Genomic DNA, 20402 nt, shown 5'->3' with positions numbered 1-20402 from the left:
AAAATATTTCTACATAATTAAAGAAGATTTTTTATTTTATAATGTTATACTGCTAACTTCAGAGTGTCGGCTTTTGTGAGAACACAGTTAAACGTCAAGTAAAATCTACCCTACAATGCTATATATATATATGTATACCAAGGGGTGGGAAAAAAAAAACAACAGAAAACGAAACGCGTGTTTAATTGTGATTAGCGAACGTATACGTAATATTAAACGTACTACGTCGCGGATTTTACTATTCTGTTGACCAATCACAATCTTCGGAAGTCTGATTCACTTTTGAGTCGGGAAGGTTCTGGCCTATAAGATAATGAAGATCTTAACGGTAATTTTAAATTTTGCCAAGAAGATATATTTTCAATCGAACCTTACTTCAAATAGGTGATTATTATTAGTATTTTCTACGATTGCTGCAATTATACAAAAAAATAACAGGGAAACTCTATTGTCCAAATCAAAACCCCTGAAACGTAATATAAAAAATCGTCGAGATATCGATTAATAAACTTTGACTATGGAATTGAAGTATTTATTTATTGAATCCTCGTTACGAAGATAAAAAATTAACATACATTACAAAGGATGCAACAGGCTACTCTGAAAAAATAAGAAAGAAGTGCATAACTAATTTAACAAAAAACATGTGTCATTCACTTCAAAAATTTTGTTTCAAGATAATGAGACGAAAGTAATTTGAATTTTTAAGTTTAATATCAATTATTATGGATTTTGATAAAAACTAGAATGATTAAAATTAGTTTTATAATTAATGATATGTAAATAAAATTGATAAATTTTATCCAATTTTATTATGAATAAAATTAATCTCTCAATGAATTAGCAGCAAGCAGGCAAGAGTCTTGCCCTTATTTAATTCAGTTTTGTCTTGTTCCCAAATCTCTCTCCGATTCATTACTGCTCTGACTGGATCTTGATGTGACACCAGTGATTTCCGACATTCTTTGAGAGAAACCATCTGGAGATGGGTCCTGCCTTTTGAACAGGGATAAAATTGTCGATCCCCGTTTATAAAACACGTAGCCCATGAGAACTAGAACAAGTACTGCCGCCCCAATACTTCCGCCAATTATGCCAGCTTGGTAACGAGATTCTGAAAATTAATTATTTTTATGTAAATACCTAGTAACTGATAATACAAGAAACGCCTTTATATTTGGCTAATGAACAAATCGTGCCAGAGCAATTAAAAAAAAAAAACTTTATAAAAACTCAATGTTGCACTGTTTCATCTACGATTTTGTCTCTTTCAGTGAAGTATTTTTTTGTTAGTTTTTAGTTTTTATTAGACTGTTTAAGATTATATTAGTAATAAAACGATGAACACCGGCTGCACGCACGAAAAAGTATGACTCATTGTCCCGTTACGCTCATTGTACGCATGAGCCTATCTATCTCTTTCACTAGAAGACGTTTTTCGTTATGACGTTGTCACGTTAACCTATCGTCCGTAAACCAACTTCATCACAGGCTGCGCAAAAATTAAATACTGTTTGAAAAGTAATGTACCATGATTTTTTTTATTAATTTTCTTGAGTCCCATAACCCGAATACAGCTTGAAATAATGGGACACCCTGTTTACAAAGGCAAGACGATCATTTATAAGTACAGTAAAATCTCTTTATTCGCGGGGTATACGTTCCATAAATATGCCGCGAATACAGAAACCGTGAATACAGAATGGTAATTTATATGGGTTTATAGGGGATACGTTCCTAGGTGCCAAAATAAAAAACACAAATATATAAGAAAACCAATTTTATTGATGTTATTGAACATTATGTAATCATTATCCTCAGGCTTAGAGTAAATGTCCCATTTACAGTGCTAGTTGTAGCCTCTTCTTCAATGGGCTGTGAATTTAACATTTCCTCCAAGTCGGTTTCAGTCAAATCTTCATCTTGCGATTCAAGTAATTCCTGAATGTCACTTGATTCTGTCTGTTCGAACCCATCTCGTCCTATTCCATTTGCAATTTCGGCTATGTTTGCAGTCAAAGTTGGAACTTGCACGAATTCTTCGTCATTTTCCGCAGTCAGAGCAGGCCATAGTTTTTTCACAGCATGACTTCAATGTGTGTGGTTTCAGTTCGTCCAATGATTCTTTTATGTTTACGATGCATTTTGCTATGTCAAATTTCTTCCAGCAACTTTCATATCAGGATTACACTCCATATTATCTATATGATATTGCGTTAAACACCTATTGGAATTTTGTATGAAATTTTAGATCCGCGAATAAAGAAATTTTTTGCCGCGAATAAAGAAAGTGTGTTGCATTTTTTTAATCCGCGAATAGTGAAAACGCGAATAAAGGAAGCGCGAATAGGGAGCTTTTACTGTACTTAGAAATATTAACATCTATATTACCTGTTACGCTGAAAACTCGTATCACATCACTGGATTCCATGACGTCATCGTTGACAATAGCCGCGCAGGTCCAGTTACCAATGTCATCTTCATGTACAGAACTTATCGTAAGAGAACAATCACCCACTGTAATGTTACGTCCAGGCGTGAAATAGAAGCGATCCAAGATGGCGCTAGAATGTAAGAACAGTTTTATGGGCATCAAATCAAAATTTCAAACTCAAAATAACTTTATTTATATAGGTAAATAAGAACACTTATGAACGTCAACAGAAAAGATGTTAAATTGATTCTAAATATACATTTACTACCAGTTCGGAAGTCAAAGGCGGAGAGCGGGCAAGAAGAACTTTCGAGAAACTCTCCGCCACTTTTTTTAATTGCCAAGTTTTGAGTCATACAATTTGTTTGATCTGGAGAAAATCAATCCCATTAAAGTAATGAGATTATAAAATGAGGGTTATGAATTTATTCAGTGATAATTCTCTATATAACTTATAGAACGTCAATATTTAAAAAAAATAAACAAAAATTAAAATTCTCAAGTCAAGGGCGTACAGCGAGCAAAAAGAACTGCCAAGACACTCTCCGCGACTCTTATAATCGCCTAGTTTTGAACAAGGAAATTGTAAGGGACTGTCATGCTTTACTTGACATATTGAAACAAAATGTCATAATAATAAAGTAACATACGCTTAATATCATCGGGAAAAACAAAAGCAAGCAAAATACGATCGAGGTTAGAGCGTGTAGTGACTGGTTGTTATTGACGAGTTCAAGCATGGCCAGTCACCACAAGCACCCGTCGACGACGCATGGTCAGCCATCGTCCCCTTCGGACATATTGCAGGGACAACCCTACGCATGGACGCCACCACAAGCAATGACGAAATCGCTATTAATACATAATATGGAGACTCCGCCGTATCTATCTATCAGTCTTTTCGCGATAAACTCAAAGCTATCACACGGAATTTATTGAATATCACCAATATCTAGAACGGACGTGACAACGTGGACGTGAGAAGCTGTGGCGGGTCACTATATTTAGTCTTTATTCACCATGAAAGCAGATCAACTATGTCAAATTTGTATGCAATATGTCAAAATATTAATATATTAGTATGTATTATATCAATAAAACGTATGAACATCCCCGAACTGGAATTCCGCAGCATTCTATTTGCAGAACTAGTAAAGCTGTCGCAACGCGGCATATAAGACAAATAGGAATTATTTAATACTTTATCCACACCAAAATCAATAAATTATCCGATATAACGTTGACAGAGATCTTAATTATGAATACGGTTTTTTCTCGTAATTAAACAAGGAAAATATATTCAAAACGAGTTTTTATTCTAGAGAACATTTATAACCTATTGTAACCTCAAGTGTCAAATGTCAACTGTCATCACCCGGAAAAACCACATGCGCTGATTAATAGCTATTATTAAAATTACTTCGTAATTCGTATTACGTGAAATTAATCAATGTTTTAACACAGATATTTGATAAGCTATGTGCCGCGATTTCATCCGCGCTTATTTGGTCGTCCTATAGCGTTTCTTGATGACTATATTTGTATGTCTATGTAATAGCCTATAGCGATAACATTTCCGATTTGTAAGCAAGTTCGATGTAGTTCTTTCAATATCCATGGCGCTGATATCGCCTAAGGGATTGCGCAGCACAAGCTTTTATTGGGATCGGTATCGCGATTGGGAGTTACGCGCCCATCCAAACCAGGGAGCGCGTCGGCTTTATAATACAAACAAATAAACAAATCATTTATTCCACAGGGACAGAAGTATGGCTACAAAATAAAAGTATACTATAGTTTAGCTGTCCCTTGGAGAGGAAGATACGCTCAGTTATTACTCCAGCAAAACTAAATGGTAATGACAAAGTCTGTTAACACCACAGCCTCCACACTACCTTCGAGCATCAGTAACAGAGAGAAAAGTAAAAAAAAATATGTTTCGAAGGTCGCGCTTCGGAACAATGATATGGTATTTTGACCAAACCATTGTCCAAGATTCTTCTAACAAGACGTGTGTTTGCGGCCAGATATCTACTTGCCAGTTTATCTTGTATGATTAGTTGAAGCAGTGGCGTAACTATACCATCTGGGGTCCGTGGCAAATTCTTTTGATGGGGCCCTATCAGTAAAAATCGTCACGTTGTTTTCAGTTTAGTTTTAATAAACTTCTAGATTTTCAGCGTACTCAATTACACGTTGTATATGTCCCACTAATGGCCATAGGCCTCCTCTGTTAGGCGAGAGGGAATGGTCTGTAGTCCCCACGCTAGCCCAATGCGTATTGGAGACTTCACATTCATCCATAGAACATAATTCTCTTGGGCAGGAGCCCTCCTGGGTCGGGGGCCCGTGGCATTTTGCCAGCCATGCCACACTATTAAGTATGAAATAAGTGTCCGAGAAAATCCAGCAATATATTTTTACTACTAGGTAATAACTTAGGATTATATAACAACTAAGTGTTATCAATAGCAAAGTACAATCAGTTAGCCTAGATTGAATTATTATCTCGTAGCGTGATAATTTTTTGACGCTTGTTACATAAAGTTAATCATTAATAGTCTCGTATTTTATAATTTAATAATAGTGAGACTTTTATTATCAGTAATCGCTTTGTTATATAATTCGTAAATCATCTGCTAGTAATATTAAAAAGTATTCCTACAGACTATATTGTTGTGACACAAATGCCACAGACAAAATACTTAATTGTATAAAATCTTATAAACCAATACGTCATCCCTAATCCCTTACATAAAAAGTCGTCACAAAGTTCGTTGCTTTAAACGTTGACTCTGAAACCTATCATGACATGATACAGTCAATAGCGAACGGAAAAGCTATTAGCGTGGGACATTAATACTTAATTATTATAGTATCACAAATGATTACTTACTCTGCCTTAGTCACCGATGAATCTATGTTAAGTCCGACATACGAAGGCGAGAGGAATCGGCAATAATACAACGGCCGATTTCCATTAGCTGTATGACAGTACAAAGTGATTGACTCCCCGATCCTAGCCTGAATTTCCCTCTTATTAGCAGCTAAAGGACCTGTGACTCTCACTTCAATATTATTTGTGGTTTCTATACCAGCTTGACGCTTAGGGCCCATATGACAACGCCAAATACCAGAATCCTGTTTTGTTACATGTTTAAACGTAATTCCACATTGCCCAACGGCTAAACCTTCGCCCGTGTACCTAGAGAAGTTCATATGCTGTAGTATAGTGATATAGCGATATACTGATACAGAACTCTGTGTTTGATGAAGTATTAATAGACAGATGCCAAATATTTGTATATAAATTGTTGGATAAAATTCAGAGTCAAATCGAGTTAACAAATTTAAGAATAATAATGTATCAGTCAAAAAATATTGGATTTTGGGAGTGGCAACTTTGAATCTTACGCTATGTTCTATGCGTGTTCATATAAAATTGATTTCTTTGGATTATTATTAGAGGTGTAAAAGTAACGAAAAAAAGCGTACCCGTATGTATTCGTTACTATAACAATTAGTACTCGTTACTATAGTATCGTTACTCGTTACTTCTCTTAAAAAATTCGGATTTACTATTTTGACACTTTTAACCGTGAGCTTATGTTAAATGTTAATGTTATATATCAATAACATCGCAATCTATTGCATATGCATCAATTATAATGAAAAAGCAACAAATAGGTGTCGAAAATTATTTATTGATAATAATACTTGAATAGCATTCTAACGATAAATCAACATAAAAATATTTTTGCTTAGAATAAAATTAAACATCTGTAAAAAATAAAACTTGGACGACGACGAATTTTCAAATTCTACCTACTTCACATAATAAACAAACATCGCTCTTTGTAATGTACGTTTTTAAATTCACCGAATATGCTCGCGCATGCGTAAAACATACGATCAGCAAATGTTTCTATACACACATCAATAGTACTTGCGTAAACTGAAACATGTAGATACTCATACTACGAAAAATGCGAGTAACGAAATGTATTTGTGAGTAACGTTTCGTTACTCGGTACTAGATGGCGTACTCGTTACTCAGTAACGAATACATACGGTTTGCTACAGCTCTAATTATTATACACATTAGCACAGGCATGTGCTAACATTGGATTTAAGCTATTTCACAATCTATTTTGAAAAATTCTGTTTTTATATATATTTTTTAATATCTAAATTCTGAAGTAATCGTTTCCGAAAACAAAGCTATTTTAATATGTTAAAACCAGAAACAGAAACCACTATAATTCCGTAAAACAAGTGATTTTCACAAGTCTATGAGTCAGTAATTTGTCTCTTTTTAATACAGCACAGATCTAAGAGTACTTTAGTTAAAGGAAGCGGTCTATTTCTACCTAGTAATGTGGTGAGTATATACCTACCAAAAAGGTTGATCTTCATTGACAAGTCGTACAGGTGTAAACTGAGACCCATTTGGATGTTGGAACCAGCAGTATTTAAGTGAAAAATCTGCGTGACAAGATACAAGTAATGCGCCATCTTCTTGAACGAATATCGTCGTATCTTCGATATCGCGTTGTTGGCGGGAAGACCCTGGGAAAGGGTTTGACAATTGACATAATACTATTCATAGACAAAATTAATGTATTCTATTTCAGTTTAAATTCAGCAAAATCTTGAATTTTCAAAGACAACTAGTATTGTTTATGTTCACAAAATTGTGTTCAACTGTAAACACAGAATGTCCTATTATTTAATTAAGATAATAAATTGGGTTTTTTATTTCTTAAACAAGTTTTATTTGAATTGAAAGAAAAATGTAATAAAGAATTAAATTTGAAAAAAAAAATTGAATTATGACCTGATTAAAATCAACACCATAAGGAGAAGATAAAAGACACAAGAAACCACATATAATTTTAATTCTTCTAATAAGTGTTCTAAGCACCTGGGATTACCACTATCTATTTCTTAAATCTTCAACTTTAAAAAAACTTTTTGTGTAAGGACTTGTCTAAGATGCTTTTCATGACCATGCATGTGATATATAAAAATGCATCACTTTAAAATTAATCTTCATCCATATTTAATCCTCTTCTTAAATTTACCAACCCTGTTGTACCTTACTTTTCGTCCTGTAAAGTAAGTAATTTTTAATGTGGAGAAACAGCTACATCATGATCTCAGAATCATTGTTTATCATATGCCGCATGGCTTCTAACATGCACTTTATTGAAGAAACATCACATTTTTAGCAGTTAGAAAATAACTATCTGTTGTGCATTTATCAGCTAATTTCAATAATTCTGAAAAGATAAAATATTAAGTTTTACAAAATGCAAGAATTATCATGATTTTTTGTAGACATTTTAGAAAAAACATGTTAAAGAGTTAAGAATCTAAGTTTACCTACCCTATAACCCCAATATATATTGTTCATCAACAGGCTGGTTGTTGTTTATTGTAGGTTCTACAGTATCAGTGGGGAGGTATTTGAGTAAAGTTGGTTCTATAATAGCAGAATGCTGATTTTTGGTTATTATTGGTTGTTGTATGGTGTTTTCACATTCCTGAATGAGTCTCTTTCTTTGCCTCTTGACAAATGCTTTACGAGAAGTGCCAGCACCACTAATTCTTTTATTGCAGTCTGACTGACAAATAAATTTAGAAGGTAAAACTTTATCCACCATAATTATCCTCTGACTGAAACCCATTTTATACTCACAATAATTTGCCATGTCTTGTTGCAACTGTAACAAGTAAATTAGTTAGTTATGAATATGAAAATCTTAGGATCATCTAGTTAAAAACTCATTGAAACCGTAAAACTATGATTATCTTTATTTTATATTATAGAAAAGGAAATAAATATGCAAGCCGGGCGACAAGAATCATTGTAGCAATTTATATTTCCAAATTCACAATACAATTAATTTACTAATATTAGACAAGTTTACTTACATTGAAGTGGTCTTCACAAAAAAATATATTGGAACTCGGCATTATTTCATCACAATTCCTCCGAGAAAGTTCCAACCACTTTCGACGCATTTTAACATTTCTTGGAACACATATAAATAACTTTTCCGGGGTTTTAATTGACGTATTTGTACATTTTGGCACTGCACACCATTTGTAACTCATTTTACACAGAAATCACTTAAAGTTTCACACAAATCGCCAAGTATTCATTAACAGATATAAAACTTGACGTTTGTTTACAACGTTGTTGTTTACAAGCACGTTATGTCACAGAAAATGGCACAACGCCATCTTGCATAGAGCGTTTTTGCGGATTAAAATTTAACGAAACAAAAATAATAATTAACATAAGTTTCTTGGTCGCTTGAAAGTTATCTGAAATGGTTTTTAAAACTTGACTAACAGTAAAAATTAATATAACATACCTCTAAATTTAGGAGCCACGCTGATCAAGGCCTGCATAGGTGGTTGTTCTTTAATCACTTTGTCCTCCCACATATTGACACCAAGGGTACATCGCCACGACCCGTAGTCATCCGCTATTGGATTCTGGATCGTGATACCGCACTCTCTTCTTAGGAAGCCTTTCCCATAATAACTGCGAATACATATTTTACCAAAATTACGGAAGATCTTATTTCGATCCGCTATTACCTGTGTGGCTGACACACACATAGGGTGGATAACTCAAAGGTTCCAGTTTCGATTCCCAGAAAAATAATATTCGTAATGATAGGCAAAGAAGGCTGATCATTAGTTGTAATAAAAAGCGGATTTTATTAAAATAGAAGCTAATTATTTATTTCTACTAAATACTCTTTTTCACACTTAGGGCTTACAGAAATTCAATTAATATGTTCGAAGTTCATCTCGCTGAGACTTGTTAAACACGTTTGGGTCACATGGAGTTAGATTTCCGAGGAAACAATAATTGTTTCGGATCAGCCGTGCGATTCTGTAACTCACTTTTCGAATTCACTGCGGCGGTCGTGCTCAAATCAGTCGTGAAGCAGTAATTTTTTGATTTGGCACTCTGATTAGGTGGGAGCTTGTACTTTGTTGTTTATCAGAATGCCAAATCGTAAAATGACTGCTTTACGAAAAGTGAGTTACAGAATCGCAAGGCAGTACTGATCAACTTGCCTGTGTTTACCATCGCTTAATCCATCAACCACATTATATCCAAATAATTTAGATGTTCTTTGAAATCGACAGAAGGTGATATTTTTCTCCGTGTGCAAAATATTACAATATAAGTGCAGCTTATTATTGTCATGGATATAACCAACATCCAGGCGTTCCGCTAAAAACATTAAACATATCATAATTTGTCCTATTCCGATCACTAACCATTGGCAGACTGTTTGTGTGATACAATCTTTAAATAAAAACACAGCTTTTCATTATCCATAAAGCCCGGGAAATCTCACCTAATTTATAAATTCTACTTATTATGTTACGATTGAAGCGTCTTTAATATGTGTTTAATTTGAACAATATATATTTTATCGAAATAAATTTGATAATACAGTAGAAATTGGAGATTCGTGATTTCTGCCTTCCCCTTCGCGAAAAAGGCATATGTCATATGTGGGTATATAAATATATATAAAATCCAAAAATGAATTCAATACTGTAGTCTTAAATGCTTAGACTATAAATAGATTTTCCTGGATTCTACCACTGTCAATTTGTGACGTACCAAAATTTATATCGCTGACGCTTAGTGAAAATATCACGAAATTTCTACATATATTATAAATCTAAATATTGCGATAAAACCGTGATTATCGTCAATTGATAACAATATTCGCGATAAAATAAAGCGACAGAAAAGATGGTAGATCGTGTTATATTCTTATTACATTTCAACTTTTTTTGATAAATGAGATTTGACGTATCTTTCCCGCGCATCTTTGTTCGCGTGGAATCGGATAAACACAAAATATTTATAATATAGATCGTCATGATCGTAGAACAATGTCGGATTTGAAAAAATCCGAATTCCACTTTTTATTATATATGGATACAACATTGACTAAATATTACGGCTACATTAAAAAAAATCGTTGTGTTTTAAATTTCAAATTAATCAGTAGGTAAAGTGACGGATTCGATAGAAACATGTGATTTTTCTAGAATACTGATTACTTACTGTGTAATAATTTAATGTTATTATTTTTATTTTGTTTCAAAACAAACCCTTTTGTTTGCTTGTATGCTTAATAATAACAGAATATGAATTAAAATAGTTATAACAAAAACTAACATAATTATATTATTTTTAAATGGCTGCCCTGTAAAGTTTACTATTTGTCAGATCCGTCACTATTCTACGACTATGACGAGATGCGAGACTTCCAGAGACTCTTCCGAAAAATTATACATGAAAATATTATACCTTCAACAACAACCTCTCTCCTCATTGGTACCTCCTCCATTCTACCCGGGACTCCCAATAGGACATCCCACGTACCCTGTACAGCTCTCGTGGTTCTATCTAGGGTTACTGAACAAATAGGTCCCGGTACTAGAGCACTGTCAGAAAACGGTTTTGCGACTAAACAGTATGAATTGTCTTCAGTTGATAGATCTATTTTCACTTCACTTTTGCCATCCCGTAGGATTATTGGTGGAGCTATTGTCGAGGGTAGTTCTTCTGAAAAAATATTCGCTGGGTAAATAAAGAAAAAAATGTGTGCGTGTACTAGGTGTACACACGTAAGAAGTGAAACTTCTTTATGACCTTATTTTTCGAAAAATGATCTACTATATGCAACTTTACAGAAATTGGTTAAATAAAGTTAAATTAGATAAAGTTTAACAAAAGGCTTTTATTATCATAGACATGAATACAAATACAATTATTTCATTTTAACTTATTACTGTACTACTATGTAGTACTAAGATTATTACAGAATTTCATTAATTGTAATAGAATTATTAGTATTAGTACCTATTACTATCATTGTTATCGTTATTATATATTTTTGTTACTAATGGCTTCGAATCTCTTCGGATCAACCGTGGTAGGGACAAGAAAAAGATGGCGCGTAACCGAAAAATGTGACGCGTAACGAAAAAATGTTACACAATTTTTTTTCAACCCCGATAAAGAAGTTTCACTTCAAGAATATATGGACTATTTTGAGGCTTAATACTAAATTAGGACTTGAGCCAGAATATAGGGAAACAGCTGCACTAAGATTCGTTAAATACATAATGGTAGATTTGTAATTGTCTAAGCAACTACTCAGTATGTGCAGATTAATTTAAGGATGCAATTTTTCTAGCCTCCAAAATTTTTTTTTAATGTGAATTTTCTTAAATGGCTAAAGTAACCGTTAACCCTAAGGGTGTCTATAACAACAAATTTAGACGTAGGTTAGAAGCACAGTTCTTATGGGACCAGTGCCGTAACTATACCATCTGGGGCCCGTGGCAAATTCTTTTGATGGGGCCCTATCAGTAAAAATCGTCACGTTGTAGGTTTAAATTTAAGCGAGAGGGAATGGTCTGTAGTCCCCACGCTAGCCCAATGCGTATTGGAGACTTCAAATTCATCCATAAAACATAATATCTCTTGGGCAGGAGCCCTGTTGGGTCGGGGCCTGTGGCATTTTGCCAGCCCTGCCACCCTATTGTTACGCCACTGTATGAGAGTCTCCTAAAGCTAAACTTTCTGCGACCCAAATTGCCGCTTGGTGGCGTGGTAGTACCGCCAAGGAATTCACACGTACCTATTACATGAACTTCCGTCCACCCCCTGACGGTGGTATTGTCACCAGTTGCAGTCAGCCGCCATCTTCCTGTATCACCTTCTCGGACTTCTTTAACTTTTACACTACAAGTTTCGTCCCATCGCGAAAATCTTAAAGCATTTTTAAAAATAAAATCGTTTGGACCAACAAGTTATACTTTTTTTTTTTTTGATTGGACAATTCACACCAATTGATCTAGTCCCATGCTAAGCTGGTAAAGCTTGTGTTATGGGTACTAGGCAACGGATATACATACATATTATAGATAGATAGACATATAAATACATATTTAAACACCCAAAACCTAAGCACAACACCAAATGCTCATCACATCGATGTTTGTCTCAGCCGGGGATCGAACCCGGGAGTATTCGCAGTTAGGGGTACTAACCACTAGACCAATGAGTCGTCGACATATTTATAAAACTTAATTAATATTATATTATTTGTATAATTTATTGTAACCAACATTTTACTTATTTTTAATAATTTTGATTTTGTATATCTATTTATTACAAGGTTGCATCTTATATCAAATCCAATACCTAATTTATTAAAAAGGTTTTGACATATATAGCCTTAGATTCAGACCTCTCACAAATAAAGCAAAATTGAACTAAAAAAATCTAAATATTTAAAACCATTGCCCATGAATTAAGCAACAATTTAAGTTGGGCTATCATAGTATTAGATATCCAGTTCATATGAGCACTTGGCCTCTTATCCCTGAGGTCACCACATAACCGGGGATCGAACCTAATCGCCGGCTGTGCACCAATGAACATTCTTTCTATGTGCGCATTTAACATTCGCTCGAACGGTGAAGGAAAACATCGTGAGTAAACCGGCTTGCCTTAGACCCAAAAAGTCGATGACGGGAGGCTGATCACCTACTTGCCTATTAGATTAACAAATGATCACGAAACAGATACAGAAATCTGAGGCCCGGACCTAAAACTGTTGTAGCACCATTTTTGAAGTTATACTTCTTTAGGCGCGTTATGAAAAATTTATGTGAGTGAAATTTTACGATGCGCGCGCACCGTGACACAAAATCAACAGAATGAAGTTGCCCACGGAAGATGCTACAGCATTGAACTTAATTTAAAAACAACATTCGAATAATAATTGAATTTATGTTACATTTAATGTAAGAGAATAATAATAAATATTTATTAATTTAATTTTTCAAATGTAAACTGAACTTTATTGACTCCTTTTCCAGTCTTTGATTATTTAATTGTAATTAATTATTGGCATGCAATCAAAAACTATTTTTAATAATGCCAAAGAAGTATAACTTCTTACACGCGTACATAAGTACACGCACCCTTTTTTTTACACAGTTCATATTAAAAAATCACCTGTTGCTTGGCGGCGAGTCAATATCAAAAGTAACACCACCTGGGGTTGTTATTACACACGACTCCTGATTCTCTAACGTCACACCCAATTTCATCAAAGCTTCATGCCCTTCAGCTACTTGAAGGCTATGGGGCCATCCCAAACCCTCTTGAGCAATTAATGGATCATTAAACTTCAGTAAAACAGCGCTCGCGCATGTTAGGAAAGCAACTGCAAATACAATTTAGCTATATATTTTCGTTTACTCGACGAATAATAATAGTACATAATTTCTACAATTGCCATAAACGCATTTGTGCTCAGGAAATCTGACAATTTCTGAAAAGCATTTGGAACGTCGAGTTGTAATAAATTCAATAATTAATTAATTTAATAATAACGTAATAAATCACGTTTATCTACATTAAAGAAGTTTTAACAAGGACTCACGGAAACCAAAGACAATAATTATTGTTTTTCAATTTTCTCGCTAAGAATCAACGTGATGCGTAGTTTCAAGCCCAGATGGAAATAATTTTCAAGAGTTAAGAAAAATTAAGTTTAAGTAAAATCCGGCGTAATCTGCAGTGTCTTTAACCACCAAAATATATTTTAATTTTGACTCACCATTTAAAACAGTACGTAAAAAAAACATTTTCACACTTAAATACTTGCAGTTAAGTCCATTTCATTACACCCAACAGAAAATTATGATGATTAAATTTACATATTATATAAGTTTCATAATTAAAATAAATATTATCAATAATTAGTTGCATCGATGATTGCCGATAAAAAACCCTTTAACATTGTAAGTTAAATCTTAGGATAATGATCACATATCAGATAATAATTAATCAAAACATATATTTAATTTTTAATGTCAAAAAGCAGCTTCATACAATCACGATGAATATAAAAAATCTTATCAGTATTAAAATTTACATGCTGCCAATTTCATTGTTTCCAAAAACGAATGAATTTAACTGAAACTAGGCAGTTTGCTCTTAAATTCTCAGGAAATCCATTTAATATGAGATGGCGCCAAAATCCAAATCGAAGGAAAGTTTGTGAATAGGTCCACCTAAACATGGCGCGCGTCAATAGGTATCACTAATAAATTCCTTGGTTCTAGGATCAAGCTACAAAAAATAATAACAATATTCTAATCGTATATTTGATGTTAGTTAGGATTAATTTTGTTTTCAGAATTTATGTTATATACGTATAAATAGACTAGGTGAATTATCGATAAAACTATTCAGTTGCCTGAAAAGTTACGATGTAAAAATACACCAGACCCGCGTGGTTGTGATGAATCCAATTCATTATGTTGCGTTTGATTAATTTGCTATATAATAAATATAAAGGGGTTGGTTATATTATATTGCCTTATACACCGCGTCACACAATAAATGGCACATTTTAGACAATCAACAGATTATTTTTAGTTTAAATAAGAACATATTTTTTCATATTGCGATTTGTCTGCCATCAAAGACAGTGGTGGCAAACACTATATGGGTAAATCTTCGTGGACTTCCTCCGGATATTCTGGCCCGAGAGCAAATCAGCAACAATGGGAATAATGCAATAAGTTTCTAATTGACAGAACTATACTGGATTTATACTGGAATCGCCAAGGCAAACGTGGACCGGGCAACGAAGCATCATTGCTGAGGCGAAAGAAGCTGGATTGATCTGGAGTGAAGTCAAGAGCTGCCGAAGACCGATCAGGCTGGTTTATGCCAGATGCCCTCTTTCTAGTCACATATAATAGTGACCAGAAAGTATGTGAGCCACTATCTAAAATTCTGCCCACCGTACTTGTTACTTCAATATTATTGAATACCATAAAAACATGAAATTAGGGGCAATTTCAATATCACAACATCACCAGTCAAATTGAGATTAAGATGGATGTTCAATTCGAAAGATTGCCTAATAAAGATTGAGGCTCAAAATTTGTCTCAGCTTTTTTGACATACCTCATATTTGGCTAATCTAAATATTTTCTAAAGTCTATGTGGTTATGATACAGTAACTCTATAATCTATTTTAAAACAAAATATAGGAATAATATAGAAAATTAAAAAAAACCTTTACATTGAAACTTTTAATGTAGAATCCAGGATACATTTACAACATACAACTTAAATTACTTTGAGATCTATATTTTTAATTATTTATATTAACAACCAGTTTATCTGTTATTTTTTCTTTGACAGGCAAGTGAGGTATAACTTCATCTGCATCCTTCATAAGTGATGTGGGCATCTGAAAAATTCACACAAGATTTATTAGATAGATAATTAAGCATAGTTTCTTGAATACATACTGTCACTTCATATAACAAATAGCCATCACAAAGGAGATAAATATAAAAACAGTATTTATATGATTAAACAAAATTTAAAATTAAAAAATTTGCAACTTACATTTAAATCCTGCGCCCTTGCTTCTTTGGCAGTAAACTCCCTTAATACATAATCTGTATTGATTAGATGAAACATTCTGGTCTCAAAGGATCGAACAAGGACATCATCTACTCTTAAGAAATATCTCAACAGGACATACCAAAATGTTGGCATCACTCTCTGAAAATGATTTCATATACTGTTATTATATTATTAATAAAGACTTTATTATATTTGGTAATGTTTTACTATGTCCATAATACTAGTCATACAATAATATAATATGGTGGAACAAACCACTTTGATAAATATGATTTTTTATTCAATGTAACATTCTTTATTTTCAAGGAATTTTTAAAAGAATTTCCTTTCATAAACTTATTACTCACACTCCTGTCTGACAAATATATATGCCAAGATAATATGGATATACAAACAGCATACTGTGTATCAGTTATAATACCTTTGATCGTACATTTCTACAAATTTTTAATTTGTATTTAAAAGTCTATACTTACAATTTTTACTGATAGCTTTGAAATACCATGATCATGTAATTCATCTTCAAATAATGTAAGATCATGATAGAATAATATTTGTTCTTTCTTTTTTAGCAGTTCAAAGTCAATTGTCTCTTGAGTATCTTGGACGGTTAAATTGCCAGACAGGGTTCCTTTGTAATCTGTTGAAAAGGTCCAATCAAAAGGTTGTTTCTTTTTTGTTGCACCTGGCCTGAAAGATATGGTATAAAACAACTTAATATTTTAAGTACTAAACTTTTTATTTTACTACTTCAAATTATTTGAGAATATATATATGATAATGAGCATTTTTTAATTTAAATTGTAGCAAATATGGAATGCACCAAATTCATACAAAATCTTACCTGCTTTCTAGCCATTCTTCTGCACATGATACTTCAATAGCCTCGGTTCTAATTGACACTCTTTTTAATGCATCAAGAGGATTAAACTCTATCTTAGCACCATTGGTATGCTGTAAAATGAGAATATTCTTTGGAAATATCATATCAGGAAAATGTGGTATGCTTAATTCTCTGCTGTATCTGAAATTTTTTTAAGAATTAATTTTACAACTGTAGATTATTTCGCACATAAATATTTAGATAAAAGTAATAATACTTTCTATTATAACAAAATGTAACTTACATACAAAACTGGCAGAACTGATCATCATTTCGTTCACAAACAATTTTGGTTGAGCACATACTTGGAAGAATACAGCTTACATCAAATGATATATGCCATGGTCCAAACTCTATTGACTTCGCGTTTGAAGTGTATCCTCTCGAGTCAACTTGATTGAACTGTTTATCAAAATAAAATAAATATATTATAGACTGGCCTGTCGAAAAATATTGTATTATTATTTCTAAATTACCTCGGTCAACAAATTCGGAAAATGACTACTCATTTCAATGATATAGTAGCCTAATTTGCATGTGAAAGAAAGATTATTAATCTCTTTTTAAGAAATTTGGTATTTATTTAATTGATTTAATCATCAACCACATATCAGAAAACCAAACAATAAAATCACAAATTAAATCTATACGTCAAACTAAGAGGTCAAAGCTCTCGCTATTACACAGATCAAGTAGACTCTAAAGCCACAGTGCGTTTTCCAATTACAGAGCATAATTCGACTCAGTGCCGCACAATGCCGCATAATGCTGAAGCTTAATTGGAACGTGAATTATTAGTTTTCAAATGCATCAGCAGAGTGCGCTAAGTCAGTGTTGAAAAAAAAATGTTCTGAATAGAGTTAGCAACCTCATTAATGTATAAATAATGTGGTTAACAATAATAATTGGTTGAAAACTTTTTACGCTTATTTTAATAATCAAATTATTTCATTAACATTTTTTTACTGAAATAAGAGAAAACCTTTAAAGAATATAAGGTTTTAACAAGCTAAATTAACAGTAAAATATATAGTTTCATGTAAGAAGTGTAGATCATTTACGTTTTGAGTAATTTTTTTTAAATGATTTCTAAAAAAATTATATACTTTTTCAAAACCATTGCAATGTTTACAAAAGTATAATCCTGTAAAATAAATTTGTTAACAGATCTGAATTTTAAAATAAAATTGTATTCATATTTTAAATATGGAATATAAAAAAAGTATCTATTTATACCTTCATCCATACTTATATTTATTTTTAAACTGCTAAACAGTTTGAAATAACTTTAATTACATATTTTCAAAATCTACGACGAAACGAAAGCCTTACAAATTTTTCAACAATAAATAATATTTACTAACGAAAATTTCGATAAAAGCCAACTTAAAGAAAAACACTGGTCAATTTTCTGCCACTGTGTTGGTATTTATTGCGAGAGCATTAGTTTTGAGAGTGCTCAATTGTGCGAAGCGTTGCTGTAGTTGGAACATTCAACGTTGAGCATTATGCCGCATAATGCGCGCTAGTGCTGTAATTGGAAAACGCACACAATATACAGAGAAAAATGAGAATTCTGGCACAGCAGTCAGCACAATCCTGACAATAAAACAAATAATGCCTAAACATATAATTAATAATGCCTGTAGAAAGTTGAAAAGTAAATATATGTATGAATATACTGTTCGTGTTGACGGAGAGCTGAGACAAGACGCATTAACGTATAATGTTTGTAGAAAGTTGAAAAGTAAATTTGTATGGAAATGACAGTTCGTCTCAACAATACCGCTATTTCGTTAGCCGTGGCGTGAGACGGGCTACAATAATTTACAATAATGTGAGGATAATTTAATAGATGCATATAAATGTAAAAGTATCAAGAATATCTGCAAATTAGTACAAGAACAGTTTTCGTTCCTTTCCACTAAGTTATCTAATATATATATATATATATTTATTTAATTATAAGTAATCTTACAGCTATGAGCCAACATACATAATACATATTGTCTACTGATTGGGTAGACCATTATAACATTCTCGTGTCACAATGTTCGTCCCATACTCCTCGGAAATGGCTCGACCGATTCTTATGAAATTTTATATTCATAATAATTAATATAATTCACTAGCTGATCCGGCAAACGTCGTTTTTCCATGTATATCATTTATAATAAAAAATAGGGGTTGATCGGAGAGGGGTGAAAGTTAGGGGTTATATGTATTTTTTAACGCTGTATCATAAAAAAAATAGAAAATAAAAATTTTGTCTAAAAAAAAAATTTAGGGGTGGACTACCCCCTAACATTTAGGGGGATGAAAAATAGATGTTGGCCCATTCTCATAGATACCGGATAAGCACAAAAAATTTCATCAAAATCGGTCAAGCCGTTTCGGAGGAGTATGGCAACGAAAACTGTGACACGAGAATTTTATATATTAGATATTCAGTGGGTCTGAGAATCAGCTACTATCTATATATATATTTCAAACCCCTAAGTGATAAGGGGTGTCTGCCCCAAATTTTTATTTTATTTTCTTTTAAATACAAAAATACATACAACCCCTAATTTTCACTCCTCTACGATCAACCCCTATTTTTTATTATTGTAGATACCGAGTTATTTTTATTCAACTAAAAAAATGTTTCCAAGAAACATATACATGGCAAAACGACGTTTGCCGGATCAGCTAGTAGTTTTCTAAAATTTGAACATCCTAGTTGCTCCTGTGAATTAAAACTGAGCTATTGCCAAATCATACATTTTTTTAATTAAACTTACATCAGTGTAGAAAAAGAACTATAATATCTTAAAAACTAAATGTTTAGTTACATCGTTTACATATTATATGCCCATTGCATTAGGGGCACCCTTTTAAAATTAATTCAATTAAATAATATGGTAGAAAGTATTTTATGAATAATATAATAAATCATATTAAAGAAGTAACTGGCTTTATGGGTCACGCCTGTCGTGTAGTGACTTGGTCCAAGACAAGTAAACAAATACGATAATCTCAATATTGTCAAGTTATTTAATTCATAATGCCGATTTGCCACAATTTTTTAATTTAAAAAAACAGCAATAACACACATGGAGGAAAGAAATCAATAATAATCTATCCCTAGACAAAATTCTTTCTTTCTGCAATACAGTTGCATTAAGGGAAAGAAAGAAGAAATAAATATATTGTTTAATCTACCTACGTACATGCCAAATCTACAGTTTTATCAAATGAGTTTAATTGTATAGAGTTGTCTTCTCTCAATATAAAAAATTCAAACTGTATAGATTTTCATGAATGAAACAATGAGGAAAAAAAATTAGAGACCAACCAAAAACCATTGGCATAATAATCTTTTAGGTCTGGTTTCGCGATCATTTGTTTTCTCTAACAGGCATGTAGGAGATCAGCCTTCTCTGCCTGACTCACTTAAGTATATTTATATCTTGGCACGGCATTTAACTTCACAAGGGGGCTGTGAATTTAATGGCCGATCACTTGGCGGAATGCGGACAATGCTGTTAAGCTGTGGGGTTTAAGAGGGTATGCACAGCATC

General features: G+C 32.9%; 2 protein-coding genes across 2 annotated transcripts; both read right to left on the bottom strand.

The window, feature by feature from the left end:
• Positions 1-748: 748 nt before the first annotated feature.
• On the bottom strand, positions 749-14184 carry LOC125061546. Its single transcript, XM_047667019.1, has 10 exons — positions 14169-14184; positions 13518-13728; positions 12133-12263; positions 10794-11051; positions 9536-9695; positions 8818-8990; positions 6832-7003; positions 5331-5639; positions 2392-2564; positions 749-1114 (listed from the first exon to the last, which is right to left on the bottom strand). The coding sequence occupies exons 1-10, from the start codon at positions 14182-14184 to the stop codon at positions 879-881; spliced, it is 1839 nt and encodes a 612-aa protein (XP_047522975.1). The 3' UTR covers positions 749-878.
• A 1414-nt stretch (positions 14185-15598) lies between these two features.
• LOC125061603 (TIP41-like protein) lies at positions 15599-17525 on the bottom strand. The gene is made up of 6 exons (XM_047667111.1): positions 17316-17525; positions 17084-17241; positions 16801-16980; positions 16433-16646; positions 15936-16094; positions 15599-15774 (listed from the first exon to the last, which is right to left on the bottom strand). The coding sequence occupies exons 1-6, from the start codon at positions 17346-17348 to the stop codon at positions 15676-15678; spliced, it is 843 nt and encodes a 280-aa protein (XP_047523067.1). The 5' UTR covers positions 17349-17525; the 3' UTR covers positions 15599-15675.
• Between the last annotated feature and the right edge of the window lie 2877 nt (positions 17526-20402).

The sequence above is a fragment of the Pieris napi genome, chromosome 23 (assembly GCF_905475465.1).
Source record: "Pieris napi chromosome 23, ilPieNapi1.2, whole genome shotgun sequence".
In the NCBI taxonomy this organism is placed as follows: Eukaryota; Metazoa; Arthropoda; class Insecta; order Lepidoptera; family Pieridae; genus Pieris; species Pieris napi.
This window is presented reverse-complemented; position numbering and strand designations above follow the sequence as displayed.